Source organism: Hemiscyllium ocellatum, chromosome 11, assembly GCF_020745735.1.
Source record: "Hemiscyllium ocellatum isolate sHemOce1 chromosome 11, sHemOce1.pat.X.cur, whole genome shotgun sequence".
Classification (NCBI taxonomy): domain Eukaryota; kingdom Metazoa; phylum Chordata; class Chondrichthyes; order Orectolobiformes; family Hemiscylliidae; genus Hemiscyllium; species Hemiscyllium ocellatum.
The window spans coordinates 101,179,171-101,197,031 of NC_083411.1; the positions used below are offsets into that span (position 1 = coordinate 101,179,171).

The window sequence follows — 17,861 nt, forward strand, 5'->3', positions numbered from 1 at the left end:
TGGATGCAGTGTGTTGGAGGTGGGCGAAGGGGTCCTCGGAAGGTGGGCGGGAATCCTGATTGTGAAAGTAAGCTCGGAGGCGGAGGCGGCGGAAGAAGTGTTCGACGTCACAGCGTGTATTAAATTCATTGATGTGTGGACGGAGGGGGATGAAGTTGAGTCCTTTGCTGAGGACTGATTGTTCGTCCTCAGTGAGGGGGAGGTCTGGAGTGATGGTGAAAACTCAGCAAGGCTGGGAGTTGGGATCTGGTGTGAGTGTGGAGCTGGGACTGGGGGCGGGGCCGGTTACTGGAGTGGGTGTGGAGGTGGGGGGAATGTGGGTGGAGTCATGGGCAGGGGTGGTGTTCCCCTCAGGGTTCTTGGGGGGCAAGGATGATGACAGTGGGATCTGTGCGGGCTTGTCAGCAGAATGCAGGTGAGTGGCGTTGAAAAGTGATCCAGTTTGAACAAAGAGAGGCAATAAAAGGTATAATTGGTTAAGAGGACAAGGTAAAGTTCCAGTGGAGTTGAGGAGCAGACAGATCCAGAGATGCACAAATTGTTGAGTGTGGCAAGGCAAGAAGAGAAAGGTAGGATCCTAGGTTTTATAAATAGAGGGGCAGAACAAAAGTTACACGAACGGTTCTGGGAATGAGGGACTTAAGTTATTGGGATACATTGAAGAACCTGAATTTGTTCTCCGTAATATAAAACTGCATATTAAAGCTGTTAGTGTCAAATGATGCAGCATAAAAGCAGATTTTATAAAAAAAACAAACATCTTACAATTATGTCATTTTGGGCAACAAAGGTCTCTCTGCACAAATGCTTTGTACTGAAGTGTAATATCTGTCTGAAGCCTGTTGTGCTTCATAAATCTTGTATCCTGTCAATTGTTGTCAAGGAACAGAACTTCAATATAAACATAATGCACCAACTGTTTCCATTCTGGATGTAACAACTTCAGAATTTTATTTTGTCCTACCAATTCAAGGAATTTGTCTCCTGTTTTTTTTAGATTACATTACTTACAGTGTGGAAACAGGCCCTTCGGCCCAACAAGTCCACACCGACCCGCCGAAGCGCAACCCACCCATACCCTACATTTACCCCTTACCTAACACTACGGGCAATTTAGCATGACCAATTCACCTGACCCGCACATCTTTGGACTGTGGGAGGAAACCGGAGCACCCGGAGGAACCCCACGCAGACACGGGGAGAACGTGCAAACTCCACACAGTCAGTCGCCTGAGTCGGGAATTGAACCCAGGTCTCTGGCGCTGTGAGGCAGCAGTGCTAACCACTGTGCCACCGTGCCACCCACTAATTGTTGATTATCTGCTCCTGAAAACATTTTCTTTAATGGAAATGTTACATGAGCTCCAACTGCATCTACTGCCTCAACCAAGTGCCATTTTAATGCATGGGTCTCTCGTGAGTAAGTGTAGAATGGATTACAGCTAAGTCAAGTTTTGACTTCATCCAGTATCCAAACTAATGCACTTTCCAACAGGATCAAGAGTCGAAACCTTCTGTACTTAACCAGGCTTTTTAAAAATCAAAATGAGGATAATGAGCTCAAATATCTCGATTATCCTGACATATGAGTTTACTGAAATAAAGAATAGGATTTTGAACTTCACATTTTACTGATTTGAATAAGTGCACAAATGCAGTATATTCTAGACTTCAGTTAGATTTGAAGTGTGATTCCTTTCAAGCCTTGAAGAATTATGTGAAATTTAGTGCTGATGGCATTTCCAATATTGTGAAAAGCCCTACAAGGATTAAAGGTTATGTGAATGGTTCAAAGAATTTAGCTTAATTTCTTGTATAAAAGCTGCATTTGAATTCTCAAATACCTTTACCTGTTTTTGAAAACTTTATTTATATCTAAATAGCTAAGTTTCTTATGAAATAACTGTCTCAGTCTGACAGAAGGTTAATTTGTGGAAAGAATGGCACTAGCTAACTGATAACCAGCAGATAAATTCAATAATCATATTGTTTTCTCTTCTCAGATTGTAACAAACTGGCGTGAAGATCAGTACCAGGATGACTGCAAAGCCAAACAGATGATGCATGAAGCTCTGAAACTCCGCTTAAATCTTGTAAGGCTTGTTTAAAGAGAAATTATTTTTAAGCACTTTGCCTTACAGCCAGAGTGGTCTCTTTCTAACCTTTGTTATTCATTCATTTTCTCTCCGGTTTACATTTGGGCATTGCTTCATTTCATTTACCTTCCCTGCCTTTCTCAGTTTTGTTTTTCTGAAACTTATTACACACTAATTGTGTCATTTTGATTGGGAAAAGACTTCATTTTGAACGTGAATGTTCTAGTCTCCATGTTCACAACCTGATGGGAAGACTTCTGCAAAGCAATACCTGTCCCAGGGTATGATGTATTCAATGATTCCTGTAGAGTGCATATTGTTTTTAAAGTATTTGGTGAGGTCCAACCACCTTTTGTTTCGTGCATTGCTTTAAAACCCAATACTTGGAATGTATTACATTTCTTTAAAAAATGTGGAAACTCCCAAATCATAACAATATCAGTGGAGGCAGATACAATAGCAGTGTTTGGGAGACATCTTGATCGATATATGAATAGACTGGAAGTAGAGGGATATGTATCATGTAAAGGCAAAAGTTTTTAGTTTTGAATGTGTGACAAAGCTGCTCCTTTAACAAGGATATGCTGTCTTTGGGTTTTTTTCCAGATGGGTTGTAAATGACACAGATTCCAAAAAGTCTGAGTTTGCATGGATTTTAGGGCCAATTTGTTTACAGCTAATAGGTGTTGCCTCAGGTAGAAGGCTTTCAAGTCTTTAAAAAAGCTTGTATAATGAATAGGGAATGGCCAGGTCTCCCAGCTCAGCTATTCTCTGGTTTGATTTTAGCAGTAGTAGTGTTAAATGCTGCTAGAATTCAGAAGCAAGCAAGAATTCAAAAGCTCTCTCTCTTTCTTCCTTGCCTATAAGAACTTGTGTTTGATCTTACCTTTTCTGCCAAGGGGTATTTATGGGGATTGTTACAAGTATTTTGGAGCAGCATCATTAAGTGGGATGATCTGTTGGATTTTTGGATAGGATAGATTATTTGTTATTCTGTTTTCTATTCTTTGTGTTTCATTCAGTAATCTTGTAAATACATTCTGTTTTGTTTAAAACGATCTGATTTAACCAGCTGATTCTCTCCCCTGTACGCTGGCTTAAACAACTAGCAAAGTTAGGGTCTATGCTACCTTCTTGAAATGTTTTGAGGGGGCTGGCCTGGTCCATAACAAATGGTATGTTGTGTTCGTGTCAGCTTGGTGGGCTGAAGGACCTGTTCTTGCTGTACTGTTCTTTATTCAATGCAAGAACACATAAGAGGAGCAAAGTACTGCAGATGCTGGAGTCTGAACTGAAAACAAAAAAACTGCTGGGGATCACAGAGGTCAGGCAGCGTCCATGGTGAAACAAAGCAAGCTAACTTTTTGAGTCTATATGATTCTTCATTAGATTGCATTGGGACGATTCAGAGGAAATTTACCAGTATGTTTTTAGCCTGGGAGTTTTACTACTTAAGAGAGATTGGATAGGCCAGAGTTGCATTCCTTGAAGCAAAGAAGACTGAAAGGGGCCATGATTGAGATATATAAAATTGTGAGGGAAATATTTAGGGTAGACAGGAAGAAACTTTTACCCCAAAGGAGAGATCAGCGACCATTGGACATTGACTTAAGGTAAGGGCCAGGAGGTTTGGATGGGATGTGAGAAAATAAAATTTACCCAGACAGTGGTGGGAACCTGGGACTATCTGCCTGCAAGGATGGTAAAGGCAGATGTGCATTTATAATGCCAAGGCATAAAGGTCTATGAGCCAAGTGCTGGAAAATGGGATTAGAAAGGTTTGCTGTTTATTTTGACCAGTGCAGACTCAATGGGCTAAAGGACCTCTTTTTTTTTCTGTGCTGTAAACTACTTTAACTGTAATTTTTAATTCCTTCTTTATTACAAACTTCAGTTACAGGAATGAGCAGTCTCTCTGCCTTAATTTTTGTAATTTAATGAATTTTATATATTATGGTCTAAACAAGTAAAGAACAATGGCTGTTACCTTGAACATATTATTTCTTCATCCAAGATGATACTGGGCCACAGAAAAATGTTAAATCATGTGCAACATTTCCAGCGTGTCAAAAGACTGCATTGAAAAATTCCATTATGTAACCTGTATTAATGAAATTATACTGAATCTACGCTGTATCCGCCACTACTTCAGAAAATTGTCTTGGAACAAGTCTGCTTGGCTCAAATTAGAGCCAAAATTAGAGTGGTGCTGGAAATGCACAGCAGGTCAGGCAGCATCTGAGGAGCAGGAAAATCTACGTTTCGGACAGGAGCCCTTCATCAGGAATCAAAGGGCTCAAATTAGAGCCCTTTGTTTGCTCAAATGCCTATCAGTTAGTAAAATACAATTCAGATTGCATTTGTATTCATTATGGTGTTGTTCTGTCTTTCCTATTGGTGTAGGGATGAGTTTAGCCTTTTAACTTAATATATGCTTAATTTGCAACTAAACTTCCATTCTTCAGAACAGATTCCTGTTTAAATTTCAAGCTGCTTTCAGCTCAAGCCCTACTCCTCGTGAAAACATTCATTGATTGCAGGATTATTTAAAAATTGATTTGGATGTATCACTGGCCTCAATATTAGGTCAATATTTTCTGTCTCATTAAGGAGCCAGGCGAACTGGTCACTTACTCTGGTCCTCTGAATATCTTTTACTCAGGAACTGAATGGCAAAGTTTACCTTTGGAAATTATTCATTCTTGGGTGAGGGCATTAGTGGCTAGGACAGCATTTATTGTCCATCCCAGAGAGGAGTTAAGAGCCAACTGCACACCTGTGGATCGAGAGCCACATGTAGTCCAGATCAGATAAAGCTAGCAGTTTTCTTTCCTTAATGATATTATTGAACAAGATAGGTACTTCTGGCAATTGACATTGGGTTAATGGACAAAATTAGACTCTTAATTTTATTGAACATAAATTCCATCGTCTGCTGTGGCAGGATTCAAATCTCGGTCCCAAGAGCATTACCTGGGTGTCTGGGCTAACAGTCCAGCAATAATACCACAAGGTCATCGCCGCCTCATATCTTCTAATTGCCTTCAGTCAAATGTTTAATTGTAGGATCAACTGAACCTACGGTTTGATTAAATTCAGTGCTGAGCCAATAGGTTTTGAAAGGATAATCACTCATTGCATGTTTTTGTTTCTGATTTACTTCTCAGGTAGGTGGGATGTTCGATACTGTCCAGCGTAGCACACAGGGCACCACTGAATGGGCTGTTCTTCTCTTGGACATAATTAGCAGTGGAACAGTTGACATGCAGTCCAACAAGTATGCACCATAGTTACTTATATGTTCTGAAGCTTCTAGCAATGCAACTGCTGCTTCTCCTGCCATTTTCAGCGGTGTGGTAAATAATAAAGCCATGCAATTCTCTGACTTTTCTGAAATAACTTGTGGACTGGTATCTGTGCTGTGCTGCATTTTGCATGCATGATAAGGATTGCTAGCTATAGAATGTTGTATGCAGAGCTTCCAGGTATAATGAAATTGCTGGAAATATTCAACAAGTGTGGTAGCCTCAGTGGTAAGAGAAACACAATGGGTGCTTTGAGATCACTGATCTTTCATAGTACTGAGGAACTTAAAGTCGTTAACTCTGTTTGTCTTTCCACAGATGATGCTAGGACTGCTGAGTATTTCAACCTTTAGTTTTATTTCAGATTTCCAGTAAATGCAGTATGTTCTTGTTCTTACCGTAAAGCATGGTGGTCAGTTTGTTTACTTAAACAGTGAAAGAATCAGTATATTTTCAAGTTTGATTGCAGAACTTCAGTGACAATTCAGCAAGTTTAGTTTTTGATTAGGTGAGTTGTATAAGCCAAGATATTCTTAGCTGTGAGGTTTGTTTGATCTCTGCTGAAATATTTGTAGTTTGTTAGAATTGGATTTTCTACAGCTTCTTTTGACGTTGTGTTACAGAGGAGAAAACATATCTTTGATTCTTAACCTTAATTTCTATCTTATAACCATCGGTGTTCATGTGCGAAGCTCATTTGGAGCCAACACATCTTGTATATACAAAAACAGAGGTTGTTAGAAAAGCTCAGCAGGTCTGGCAGTATCTGTGAACAGAAATCAGAGTTAACGTTTTGGGTCCAGTGACCCTTCCTCAGAACTGATGATAGCTAGGAAAATGTCGGTATTAATGCAAAAGGTAGGGTGGAGGGAATAGGTAAGGAATGAATGATATGTAAGGATAGAGCCTAAAAAAAGAGTTGGACAGACAAAGGAGTGAATAATGATCTGGCTAGGAGGGTACATAGCTATTAATGGAGACTGTTAGCGTCTAACAATGAGTTGTGTGTAATAGCCTGTGTGATAACAAGTCCTGGTGTGTGGGGATGGGGGCTAGGACATAGGAGAGTTCAAGCCCTAAAGTTATTGAATTTGATACTGAGTCCAGAAGACTGCAGGGTACTTAAGCAGAAAATGAGGTGCTGTTCCAGTTTTTGCTAAGCTTCGCTGGAGCACTGCAGCAAGCCTGACACCTGGATATTGGCCAGTGAACAGGGTGGTGGTTTGGCGTGGTAGGCAACTGGAAGCTCAGGGTCATTTTTGCAGGAAGAATGTAGGTGTTCTGAGAAGCTATTGCCCAGTCTATGCTTTGTTTCCCTAGTGTAAACATTGTAAACAGCGAATGCGGTAGACTAGATTGTGTGAAGTGCTGGTAAAACGCTGCTTCACCTGGAAGCAATGTTTGGGCCCTTGGCTACTAAGGCAGGAGGAGGTAAATGGGCAAGTGTTACACCTTGAGCAATTGCAGGGGAAGGTGCCGTGGGGCTGTAGGGGAATGTTGGGAGAGAAGGAAGAGTGGACCAGGGTGTCCTGAAGGGAATAGTCTCTGCAGGGGGCAGATAAAGGAGGGGATGGTAATATGTGTCTGGAGGTGGCGGATCTTCTGGCTGTGGATGCTGGTGGGATGGGAGATAAGGACAAGAAAAACCATATTTCTGTTGTAGGAGGGAAGCGGGTGGGGTGATTGCCGCAGCGTGGGAGATGGATGGACCCAGTTGAGGGCCCTGTCAAAATGGGGGTATTGGGGAGTCCTCGATTGAGGAAGGAAGTGGACATTTCGGAGGTTCCCATGTTGGAATAGGCATGATGGTGTATACATTGTATATATACATTGCTGTGAAATGTCCCTGAGAATAAACTGTCTTGTTTCCTAGTGAGCTATTCACTACAGTCCTGGATATGCTCAGTGTATTGGTTAATGGAACTCTGGCAGCAGACATGTCAAGCATCTCACAAGGCAGTATGGAGGAGAACAAGCGAGCCTACATGAACCTTGTAAAAAAACTCAGGGTAAAACCTTTTCTCCTTTGTTCCTAAACATCTTGTAGAAATAGTAAAGAAAGTTTACACAATATTGCTGTTGATGAAGGAAACAAGTCAACCTTTCGTAGTTCATTGTAAACAACCTTCAGTACTCTCAGCATTAAGGTGCTTCAGTGTTTCCACATTGTTAGCTCCATTACCTTCTAAATCTGTATCATGTTTTTCAGTCTGTAATGTATGACAAAACAAAATGTTGTTTTGCTGATTTAACCTGTACTTTAGTTCTGTTGTTTAATTTGTATTTGTATCTATTTTTCAAGCTGTATATAAGCACCTCCTTCCATTAATGCAAAGATCAATTTCTGCAATGTTCTGTACTCTATATGCCCATCTTATTACAGGAAATAAAAGTTTTTGCTTTACGTATATTTAATCAATAGGTTAATTCTGGTCAACTTCTATGAATCACCTCCAGACTTTGATTGTCCCTTAGTGACCAGGACTCGATATATAATTTAAGGTGTAGCTTGACTGAATTGACATGAGTCCTTCTGATATGCAGGCAATTAAATTTATTCTCAAGGTTGTGCACTTTTGATGAGGTGAAAGAAATCTTGCCTGCAGTCTCTAAGTTACAAAGTGATACACTTCCAATGGTGATATTTATTTATCATTCTCTGACTAAAGCAGCTTTTTGGTGTCTTATAATCAATTCTTCAAATTGATGTGCAAGGGCCTTTGGATCCATTACTTTTGAGGGATTTTTGCTTGATCTCCACTTTCCCAGGGCACAATGGAGAAGAACGAGAGCCTACATGAACCTTGTAAAGAAACTCAGGGTAGAACTGTTTATCCGTTGCGTGAAAGGGGTTTGAAATTTGCTGTCTCAGTGGAGTAAGTTGCAGTTTACCCTGCAATTAGCAAAGCAATTTACAAAGTGACCCATTTCTGCCACAGTAACAGTAACAAAAATCTAGAGGTATACTGGTATAACAAAAATGCTAATAGTGCACAACCAATGAATCAGCACTTATAAAACAGTATATGAGGTATTCTGATGAGTTTGAAATTTTAGTCTCCTTTATGTTGATTCCTTGATCAAACGTTTGCATTGAGGAATGTTGGCCAAGATTGCAAACTTTGGTTTTCAGTCCTTTTAATTAAATGATGTAAAGCCAAAGCTATGATTTCCTGAATAACACACCCTGTGAGCAGCAGTCTTGGTCAGGAAGTAATGAAATTTCAAATTTAATAATTTACCATTTCCCTTTTAACTGTTAACCTGTGTTGTCAAGTGCATGCAAGTAAAAATGGTTATATCTCTTTTTCTTTCTCCCCTCTTTTTTTTATATTTGTTCTAATTGGCCTAGAAAGAGCTTGGGGACCGACAATCAGAAAGCTTAGAGAAGGTGAGGCAGTTGTTGCCACTTCCCAAACAAACAAGAGATGTCATCACTTGTGAGCCCCAAGGGTCTCTAATTGATACCAAAGGAAACAAGATTGCTGGTTTTGATTCAATATTCAAGAAAGAGGCAAGTATTTGATTACTACTAGTACTGATATTCCTTCACTAACTGAGAATTTAGAGTTTGCTTGAAACTAGATTAAAGTATCCTGTATCAAACTGGCTATGATGTATTTTTTAAAGTTTTTTTTTGTTCTGCTGTAATGGAGCAAAATATGATCTAGGGTAGAGGGAGGGAGTGAGTTTTTAGGTAATTTGGATGGCATAAGTTTCTAGATTTATCAGTAACGTAAATCTCTGACAACCCTTAAATTTTGCTTGTTATAGACTTTAAATGACACCGTTAACAAGAGCAACATAAACATTTAACCCTAGGAGGAAAAAATAGTACATTGCACCTGCTTACATGTGTCATTCACTTTGGTGTAGGGGCTACAGGTCTCCACTAAACAGAAGATTTCACCTTGGGATGTGTTTGAAGGGATGAAGCACTCTGCTCCTCTTTCTTGGGGCTGGTTTGGAACAGTTCGTGTTGATCGCAAAGTGACCAAATTTGAAGAGCAGCATAGGCTCCTATTGTATCACACACACCTAAAACCAAAGCCTCGTAGTTACTATCTGGAACCACTGCCACTCCCCCCAGAGGAGGAAGAGCCACCTGTGCCAGTCATTCCAGAACCAGAAAAAAGCACTTCAGAACCACCAAAGCTGGAAAAACCTAACACTACTGAAGAGAAGAAAAAGAAACCACCCAGAAAGAAACGACTGCCTCATAATAAATCTGAGGTGAGGTAGAACCAAATTCCCAATTAAGGTCTAGGTATTCAATTTTGCAATAAATGCAGTAAGACTCATTGTAAGATTCTGAAGTTTTATATTTTATCGTTCATGAAGTGGGGTGCTGTTTTGCTATTTGTCCATCCATAATTGCCCTTTAAATGTGTCGCAGAGCCACTGCCTTGAGCTAATGCAGATCATATGGTATAGGTTGACCCAAAGTGCGCAGAGGAAGGGAGTTTATTTAATGCATGGGCATTGCTAGCTTGGCCAGAGTTTGTCCCTGTTGTCGTTGAGAAGATGGTGGTGAGCTGCCTTCTTGAACTGCCACAGTACCAGGATTTTGAAACCGTGACTATGAAGGAATGGTGATATAGTATCAAATTAGAATGGTATATATGGCATGAAGGAAACTTGCAATGTTTCCTTTTCTTCATTTTTTCATAAAATGTTAGTATTACTGGCACAGGGAACATTTGTTTCCCATCTAATTATTCTACATCAGCCACATAGTTGTGGTTCTGGAATCATATGGAGATCAGACCAGGTAAGGCTGGCAAATGTTCTTCCCTTAAGGACGTAAGTGAACTAGATGGACATTTACAGCCATCAAGGATAGCTTCATGGTCACCCTTACTGTGACTAGCTTTATATTCTAAGTTTATTAACTGGTTTTAAATCACATCAGCTGCCATAGTGGGGTTTGAACCAGTGTCACCAGAGCATTGGGCTGGACTTCTGGATTGCTAGTACAGTGATATGACCACTATGGTACCATCTCCCAATTATAGAGTAGAGTACTGCATGTATTCCTGACTCGTGACTTGCAAGGATGGATAGGCTCTGGAAACCAGGCGGTGAGTTACCTACCAAAAACTTCCCAGTTTTGTACTTGCTGTTAGAAACATAGTATTTATATAGCGGATCCATTTAAGTTTCTGGTCAGTGGTAACTTTTGAATATCATAGCACAATGACTGTTTCTGTTGGTAACAGCACTTTCTGGCAGTTTTGTGATGTGCATGTCACTTGCCACTTATCATCCCAAGCCTGGATGTCATTCAGGTCTCTCTGCATGTGGACCTAGACTGCTTCAGTATCTGAGGGATTTCTTATGGTGTTGAACATTGTGCAGTCATCAGTGAAAATCCCTACATCTGACTTCATAATGGAGAGAGGGTCATTGTTGAAGCTATTTTATAGAATCATTCGATACAGAAGAAGTATAGAAATCTGGCCAGTGTTTTCAGTTACATGTTTCTTTAACTTAATATCAAATTCCTTTGAGGTCCAAAGAGCTCTGGGTTTGTTTGTCCTACCTGTTACTTATGAGTGAATATATTTTAATTGTATCTAAGCCATCAAATAAAGGCAAAATACGGCTGAAACTGGAAATCTGAAACAGACACAGAAATGCTGTAGAAAGTCAGTGTTGTCTGCATTGTCAGAAACAGTTCTTCTGAGGTAGCCCATTGCTCAGTTACCATTTGCCTTGCCAACGTTTGGTTCCAGTCAGTGCACCCCCGATCCGTTCTTGCCGCATTGAAGTTAGCTCTCTGAGCAAAGCTAGTTGATTATTCTTAGGCATGCTAATGTCATTTTCCACTGTAATCCTAAAACTTACTAACTCCAAAATCATCATCCATTGTCACTTAATCTACTTGGCCCTCCTTACTTCTCAGAACTAGGTCTAGCTGTACCGCATTTCCATTGGTCTTGACAAGGATTGCTAAAGGAAAGTCTCCTGAATATAATCGAAGATTGCCTGCTGCTCGCTGCCCCTCACCATTGGTTTCCTGAAGACTGCCAGGGAACATACCAGAAGTGGCTTCAAGCGTACCTGACCTGTTGTGGCTTCAAGAACTGGAATATTGTTTAGGGCCTTTTAAAATCTTATATTAAGATTTTCAATAGCTGAATTACAATAGTTTGAAACAGAATTATAACAACAGTCATTATCGATGATCCAGGCATTGGCTTGAGGAAACGGCCAAATTCTGATTTATTATTTGGAATTTTTTTATTTGTTTATGGACAAGGGTGTTGCTGGCTGGGCCAGTATTTATTACATGTCCCTAGTTGTCCTTGAGAAGGCAGTGATGAGCTGTCCTCTTGAACTACTATGGTCTGTGTGCTCTAAGTACACAAACAATGCCTTTAGGAAATATTTTTCAGTCTTTTGACAATTGTTTTCTTCTTTGAAAACCATGCTATTGGTAATTTGCAGAAAATCTTGAAAACTTTCTTTTTCTTTGTCATTGATTAGTTGGATTTGCCATCCAGTGCACACAGAATACCTGCCTATGGTGGGGCGGTTCCTGCTGATCTAATCCCACATCAGACAAGTAACCACTACACTAGACTTCCATATGGACAGCCTAATGTGGGGATATATGCACAGAATCAGCCTTTACCAGCAGGTAAGCAAAGGAACCATGACACTGCATTGTATAAAACTACTTTATACTTTGAATTGAAGAAGTTCACAGAGTTTTTATATTGTGCAGCTGCATTCAGTTGAGAAACATTAATTGTGATACCTTGTTAACTATGGTACTTATGATAAGTGGGCATTCTTTGTGGAAACTTAGACATCATCAATCATTAACAGTCATTTCACTATACATAAATCTAAAAGAATCAGTGCCTTTTCCGGGACTATCTGAAATGTTCATGGATGTAAAGTAAAAGGAGAGCAAGATATCAATTTTTCTGTGTTTACTGTGATAGTTCAAGAAAGAATTATGTAAAATGTAGATAAACAGAAAATTTTAAAGCCAGTAAATAATAGGTCTTGTTGTTTTACACACTATTGTACCTTTGTTGCTGTTTGGGAGAGTTGGCGGTCAAGAAAATCTTTTCATCCTACATTTTTATATCTAAAGGATTAAATTATCCAGGTTGTCTTTGATTTTGTGTACTTTGAAGCATGAGAAAAAGCAACACAAATCAAAACACCATTGTGGAATAAAACAGAGTTTGTATTTGTAAGTGTTCTTATAAGTCTTATCGTTAACAGCAGCAGGAGTATATTTCTCCCATTTTCAAAGGCATTGAAAAATGTTAAGCTGGTCCTCGTTAGATTGGACACCGATAAATTATAAGTCCATTGTTACATTTTTGCTTGCTGTTTGATGATTCTCTATTCATCTGATCAGTGAAAGCTTTTATCAGGAGCTGGCATCAAGAAGCGTATCAGAAAGAGTGATAAATTAAGTTTGCATCTCTGACATGGACTCACATTTAAAACAATTTTAAGACTTTCAAGGTGACCTCTTAACATTGTGTCTGTGTAGGCTGGTGGTCAACAAATTCTTGGGTTCAATATTCAAATGCAGTTTTTTCTTCCATCATTTAGTTGTTTGGTGCATACTTGTTGAAGTTCATATGCAAAGTACAAAACAATAAAACTAAAAATAATCTTATTGTGTGTTTTAACCAATATTTTGTTTTATATAGGTGGACCCAGGTTGGATACAATTCCATACAGATCTGTGCGGCCTTCTTTCTCTAAAATTATGCAGAACAGACCACCGTACAGCACAGTGATGCCCCCTATGGGTGGAATGATGGATCCATCACTTTACAAACCTGCCCAATACAAACAACAAGCTCCAATCCCACAGGGTCAAATGCTCCGCCAGCAGCTACATGTCAGACTGGTGAGTATCTTTCTGTTATTCAAGGGATGCAACTTTGCCAGCTGGCCAGCATTTATTGTCCATCCCCAGTTGCCTTTGAGAAGGTGGTAGTGAGCTGCCTTCTTGAATCGCTGCTTCCCACAGTGTAGGGATACAGTGTTGGGAAGGGAGTTCCAGGATTTTGACCAACAATGCTGAAGGAATGGCTATATATTTTGAATCCAGGATGATAAGTGGTTGGGAAAGGAATTTCAATTTGTGGTTTTCAAATGAACGTACTATGTTTATCCTTCTAGATGGTAGTGGACATGGGTTTGGAATGTGCTTTCTAAGGCATGCATGGACCCTTGGAGCAGCTGTGCAGCTTCGAGAGAATGTTGACTGCTAATACTGTTGGTGATGGTTGAGGAAGTGGATGTTTGGATATGGTGCAAATCAAGTTGACTGCTTTGTTTTAGTTGGTGTCAAGATTTGAGTGTTGGAGCTACACTCATTCAGGCAAGTGGGAAGATTCCATCACACGTCTGATTTGTACTTTTTAGATGGTGAACAGGCTTCAGGTAGTCAGGAGGTGAAGTACTTGCCCTAAGATTCGCAACTACTGACCTACTCTTGTACACGAAATATTTATGCAGATAGTCCAGTTCAGTTGCCATTGAATGTCATGGGACTGTTAAGTTGAAGATGTGTACTGTACCTTTGAGAGAGTGACTGCTGTTTTGCACTGAGAGCTTACAAGCATCTGTCATATGACGAGCTAGCAATCTCAGAGTGTACTGGAAAATTGAAAATATGTAACATTTGGCTATGAAATAGATACCTGAGTTGGTTGCTGTTTTGACAACAATTTGAATTTAATCAATCGGTTTAAATATGCCCCAGGATGCTAAAACACAGTCGAGTTTGAATTTATTGTTTGGCCAATAAAAAAGGGATATAAAAAGAAGCAGCCATTTTGAAAGTTAGACAGAGTAACTGCTTGTGTGTGTGCGTGGGTGTGTGTGTGAGAGAGCGAGAGAGAGAGAAAGATCCAAAAGATTGAAACAGTCTATCAGAGGTACCTTTTTCATATGACTCATGCATAGTAAAAAGAAAGATGACGAACAGGGAGATCTTCAGCTGAAAGAAGAAGGACACCAACGTCACTCACTGTTTAGTTTTGAAATTAAGTTGATGTAATTTTAATAAGTGTGGTGTTGGAAACAGTATTTTGTTTTCGAGTTGGAGGCAGATAATAAGCAGTTAAGAGAAAGGTGGGGGCTTAAAGTTGTGAATAGTTGTTTAATGCTCACTTTTGGAATTAAAAAATAAATTGATATTATTTTCTTTAAATAGTGGAATTTGGGAGTTCTCTGTCACTCATATATTTTAACAGATTACTAGGCGAGGTGAGCTTTTCTGGATGTTTGGTTTAATTAACTGAGGGGTTCACCACCTATTGTCATAATATGACAATGGTTAGGTTATTTCTTGTTGGAAGTAATCATTGCCTGGCACTTGTGGCATGAATGTTACGTGTCACTTGTCAACCCAAACGTGGATATTGTCCATCTGGTTGCAATTGATCTGAGCTTATTTCCATATCTGTGGGGTTGTGTTGGTTTTGAATATCATGCAATTATCAGCAATAGGCTTTTTAGGACTGAGCTGAGGACAAATTCCTTCACCTAAAGAGTGGTGACTGCATGGAATTCTTTGCCACAGAAAGCGGTTGAGGTGAAAGCTGAATGTTTTCAAGAAGGAGTTAAATATGGTTCTTAAAGTGCTAAAAGGACCAAAGGGTGGGGACCAAGTGGGTACAAGGTACAGCAGAGTTGGATGATCAGCCCCAATCTTATTGAATGGTGGAACAAGCTCAAATGGCCAACTGGCATCCTTTTGCTCCTATGTTCTGTGTTTTCATGTAAAATGGAGTCCCATTTGCATTGAGGATCTTAAATCATGTGAATCAGTATTTATTACAGTGGTAAAGCTCAGCAATACAAATGGGCTGACTACAGTCTTACTGTGAAGATGCTAACAACCTGAAGTTTCGAGAGGTGTATGGTACTGAGAGGTCTTTAAGGTATAGATAGTTTTATCAATTAACCATGCTGCACCATGGACAGTAACGCCTGTTGATGCAGCAAGAGAGTACATTTGAAGGCCTTTGCCATTTTACTTTGGTGCTGTGTGTTTGATTGGTGGTGCACCTTGCAGCATTCTTAGTCCTTTGCTGAAGAAGTAACTTGAAAACTTCTCTGAAAAATCAGCAATCTTTCTTGTCCTGTCAGGATCCTGGCACATTGTTAATGGCTTTTATCCACTGTCAGGAAGGGTAACCACTTGTAAAAACATAAGCTGTGGAGAATTTCCTGTTCACTTATTTCTATTGATTGCTCCTTTGATGTAGGGGTGAAATTTGCATTGTTTTGGTGATTATTTTTAACCTGAAGATAATATTGGCATAAATCTTTTCTCAAGTCCACAAAATGACTAAGTGGATAAAAATTCAGTGTGATTCAAAACTTTGAATTTGAGAGTAATTAAATTTGGAAAGTCCAAATTTAGCATAACCAGGAAGGAAGGACTGTAATTTCTCCAATTTTGATGTATTATTTTCTATTTTATATGATTCTGATATGTTATTTTACTGTTTGACTAAAAAAAGCTGTTGTGCTGTTTTCGAGTGAAATGTCATTATGGAGTTCTTGATCATACTAAAATGTCACAATGCGTTTTGTATAAGAAGTTTGTATACACAGTGATTGATTACAATGACTGCTGCATTTAACTACATATCAGAGAGGCCACTACTGAATCTGGATTAGTTCCATCAAGCTGTTACCATTCAAATCACCCACTAGAGCAGGAATACAGGCTAAGAGTAATTAATACAAAATAATAGCAGCTGTTACCAATTTGGCACTGCTTCAATTTCAAGTAGGCATTCAGACCCTGGCTTATTACCTAAATCTACCGGTCTTGCTTTCAACGAGAGAGAGCTAGAAATTCAATCAAGCGAATTCTCACAATACAGCGTTTTTTTGGCTAATTCAAAAGTATAGAAGCAGCTTGATATTATTAGATTGTTTCATACCTTATTTTTCTTTTTAGCTGGATAGCTTTTTGGAATCCTGCCTTCAGCCTGAACCAGACTGTTTGCATAGTTAGCATCCTGCTTGATCCTGAGTTGAGTTTCTGATCCCACATGCTCTCCATCACCAGGACCATCTTCTTTCACACCTGTAGCCTATACTTGCTGCCTGAGTCCATCATTTCCTAAAATTCCTATCTGTGAATTTGCTGCTTCTTGATTCAGCTGTCAAATGAACTCCTGCCCAGCTTCCAATGTTGCATCCAAGCCACTGCTTGTTTCATTATTTGCACCATGTCCTATTAATCTGCTTATTCGTCCATATTTGGCTCCCAAACTAGCAGCTCCTCTACTTTTAAAATTTTCATTTTTGTTTTCAAATCTCTTGAGCTTTACCCTTTCTTGTCCTGTAACCTCCTCCAGCTGGTCTTCCACATCGCTATGCAACTTCAACATTGGTTGCATTAGAAAATTTCAATCACTCCACCATTGATATTTCATTTAACTCTTGTTTCTAAACTGTATGATTCCCTCCATCAACCTCTCTGCCTTGCGATCTTTTCTGATTTAAGTAACTCCTTGAAACTTGTCTTTTTGCACAAGGTTTTAGTCTTGTTATAAACTGTTCATAAAAAAAACAGTAAATGTTGAAAAAAAACACTCAGCTGGTCTGTCAGAATTTTTCGTGGAGCACAACAGAGTTGACATTTTGAGTCTAATGTGACACTTCAGAACTTGATATTAACTCTATTCCCCTTTCTACGGATGCTGCAAATACTGTTGAGTTTTTCCAGAATTTTGTTTTTCCCTCGGGTTTTGCTTTGAATTACTTGTATGTTTCTGTGAGACTTTGTTTGATAATTCTTACGGGAAATCCCTGAGGGTATTTTACCACATTAAGAGTACAGTATAAATGCAAGTTGTTGAAATATTAAAGTCCTAAACAATTCTTTTACAGTAAAATTCTTTTCTCCTAGTCAAGTTGAGAGAATAAGAGAACGAGGTAGAATGACCAAAACAACAATAACCAGTTGTTATATGAAACTACTGTGAAATCAGGCCTGAATAAAATTCTTTGGCTTTCCTTTTCTTAGGTATAGTTGTAAAATAAAAATGTGACTAAATATTAAATTCCATATTTTCCTTTGTATTCCTTCTTCCTCTTAGAATTCCAGTGGAATGTATGGACAACAGGTACGTCAAGCAAACCCAGCTCAGCAATATGGACCCATGTCACAAGCCCAGGTGATATTTTGAGATCCATGTTATTTTAGTCTTAGCAACTGTACCCCTACCACCCAAAGACCCCTTTGCCTAATTTCTGTTCAAAGTGCTGGCTCTTGTGCATTCTTAACTCTAATAGAAAAGTTTTGTCAAGATAGTCCCTATGGCCGTCTAACACATTATTGTGCATTTTCCCACGTTTCTTTGCCTACTAAAAGCAAATTTAGCCTATTTGAATAGAACAAATGCTGAACAAGAAGAAATACATGCCTAGGATGGTCAAGTGTAGCCCAACC

General features: G+C 39.3%; 1 protein-coding gene across 1 annotated transcript in view; it reads left to right on the forward strand.

Moving 5' to 3' along the window:
• The window catches only part of med12 (mediator complex subunit 12), a 197,583-nt gene that overhangs the window by 158,361 nt on the left and 21,361 nt on the right, over positions 1–17,861 (forward strand). Inside the window, exons 32-39 of the mRNA XM_060832767.1 lie at positions 2,004–2,093; positions 5,264–5,373; positions 7,275–7,410; positions 8,754–8,915; positions 9,278–9,634; positions 11,891–12,044; positions 13,084–13,286; positions 17,509–17,586. Of these exons, the coding sequence (XP_060688750.1) occupies positions 2,004–2,093; positions 5,264–5,373; positions 7,275–7,410; positions 8,754–8,915; positions 9,278–9,634; positions 11,891–12,044; positions 13,084–13,286; positions 17,509–17,586 (1,290 nt within the window). The remainder of the gene's footprint in view (positions 1–2,003; positions 2,094–5,263; positions 5,374–7,274; positions 7,411–8,753; positions 8,916–9,277; positions 9,635–11,890; positions 12,045–13,083; positions 13,287–17,508; positions 17,587–17,861) is intronic.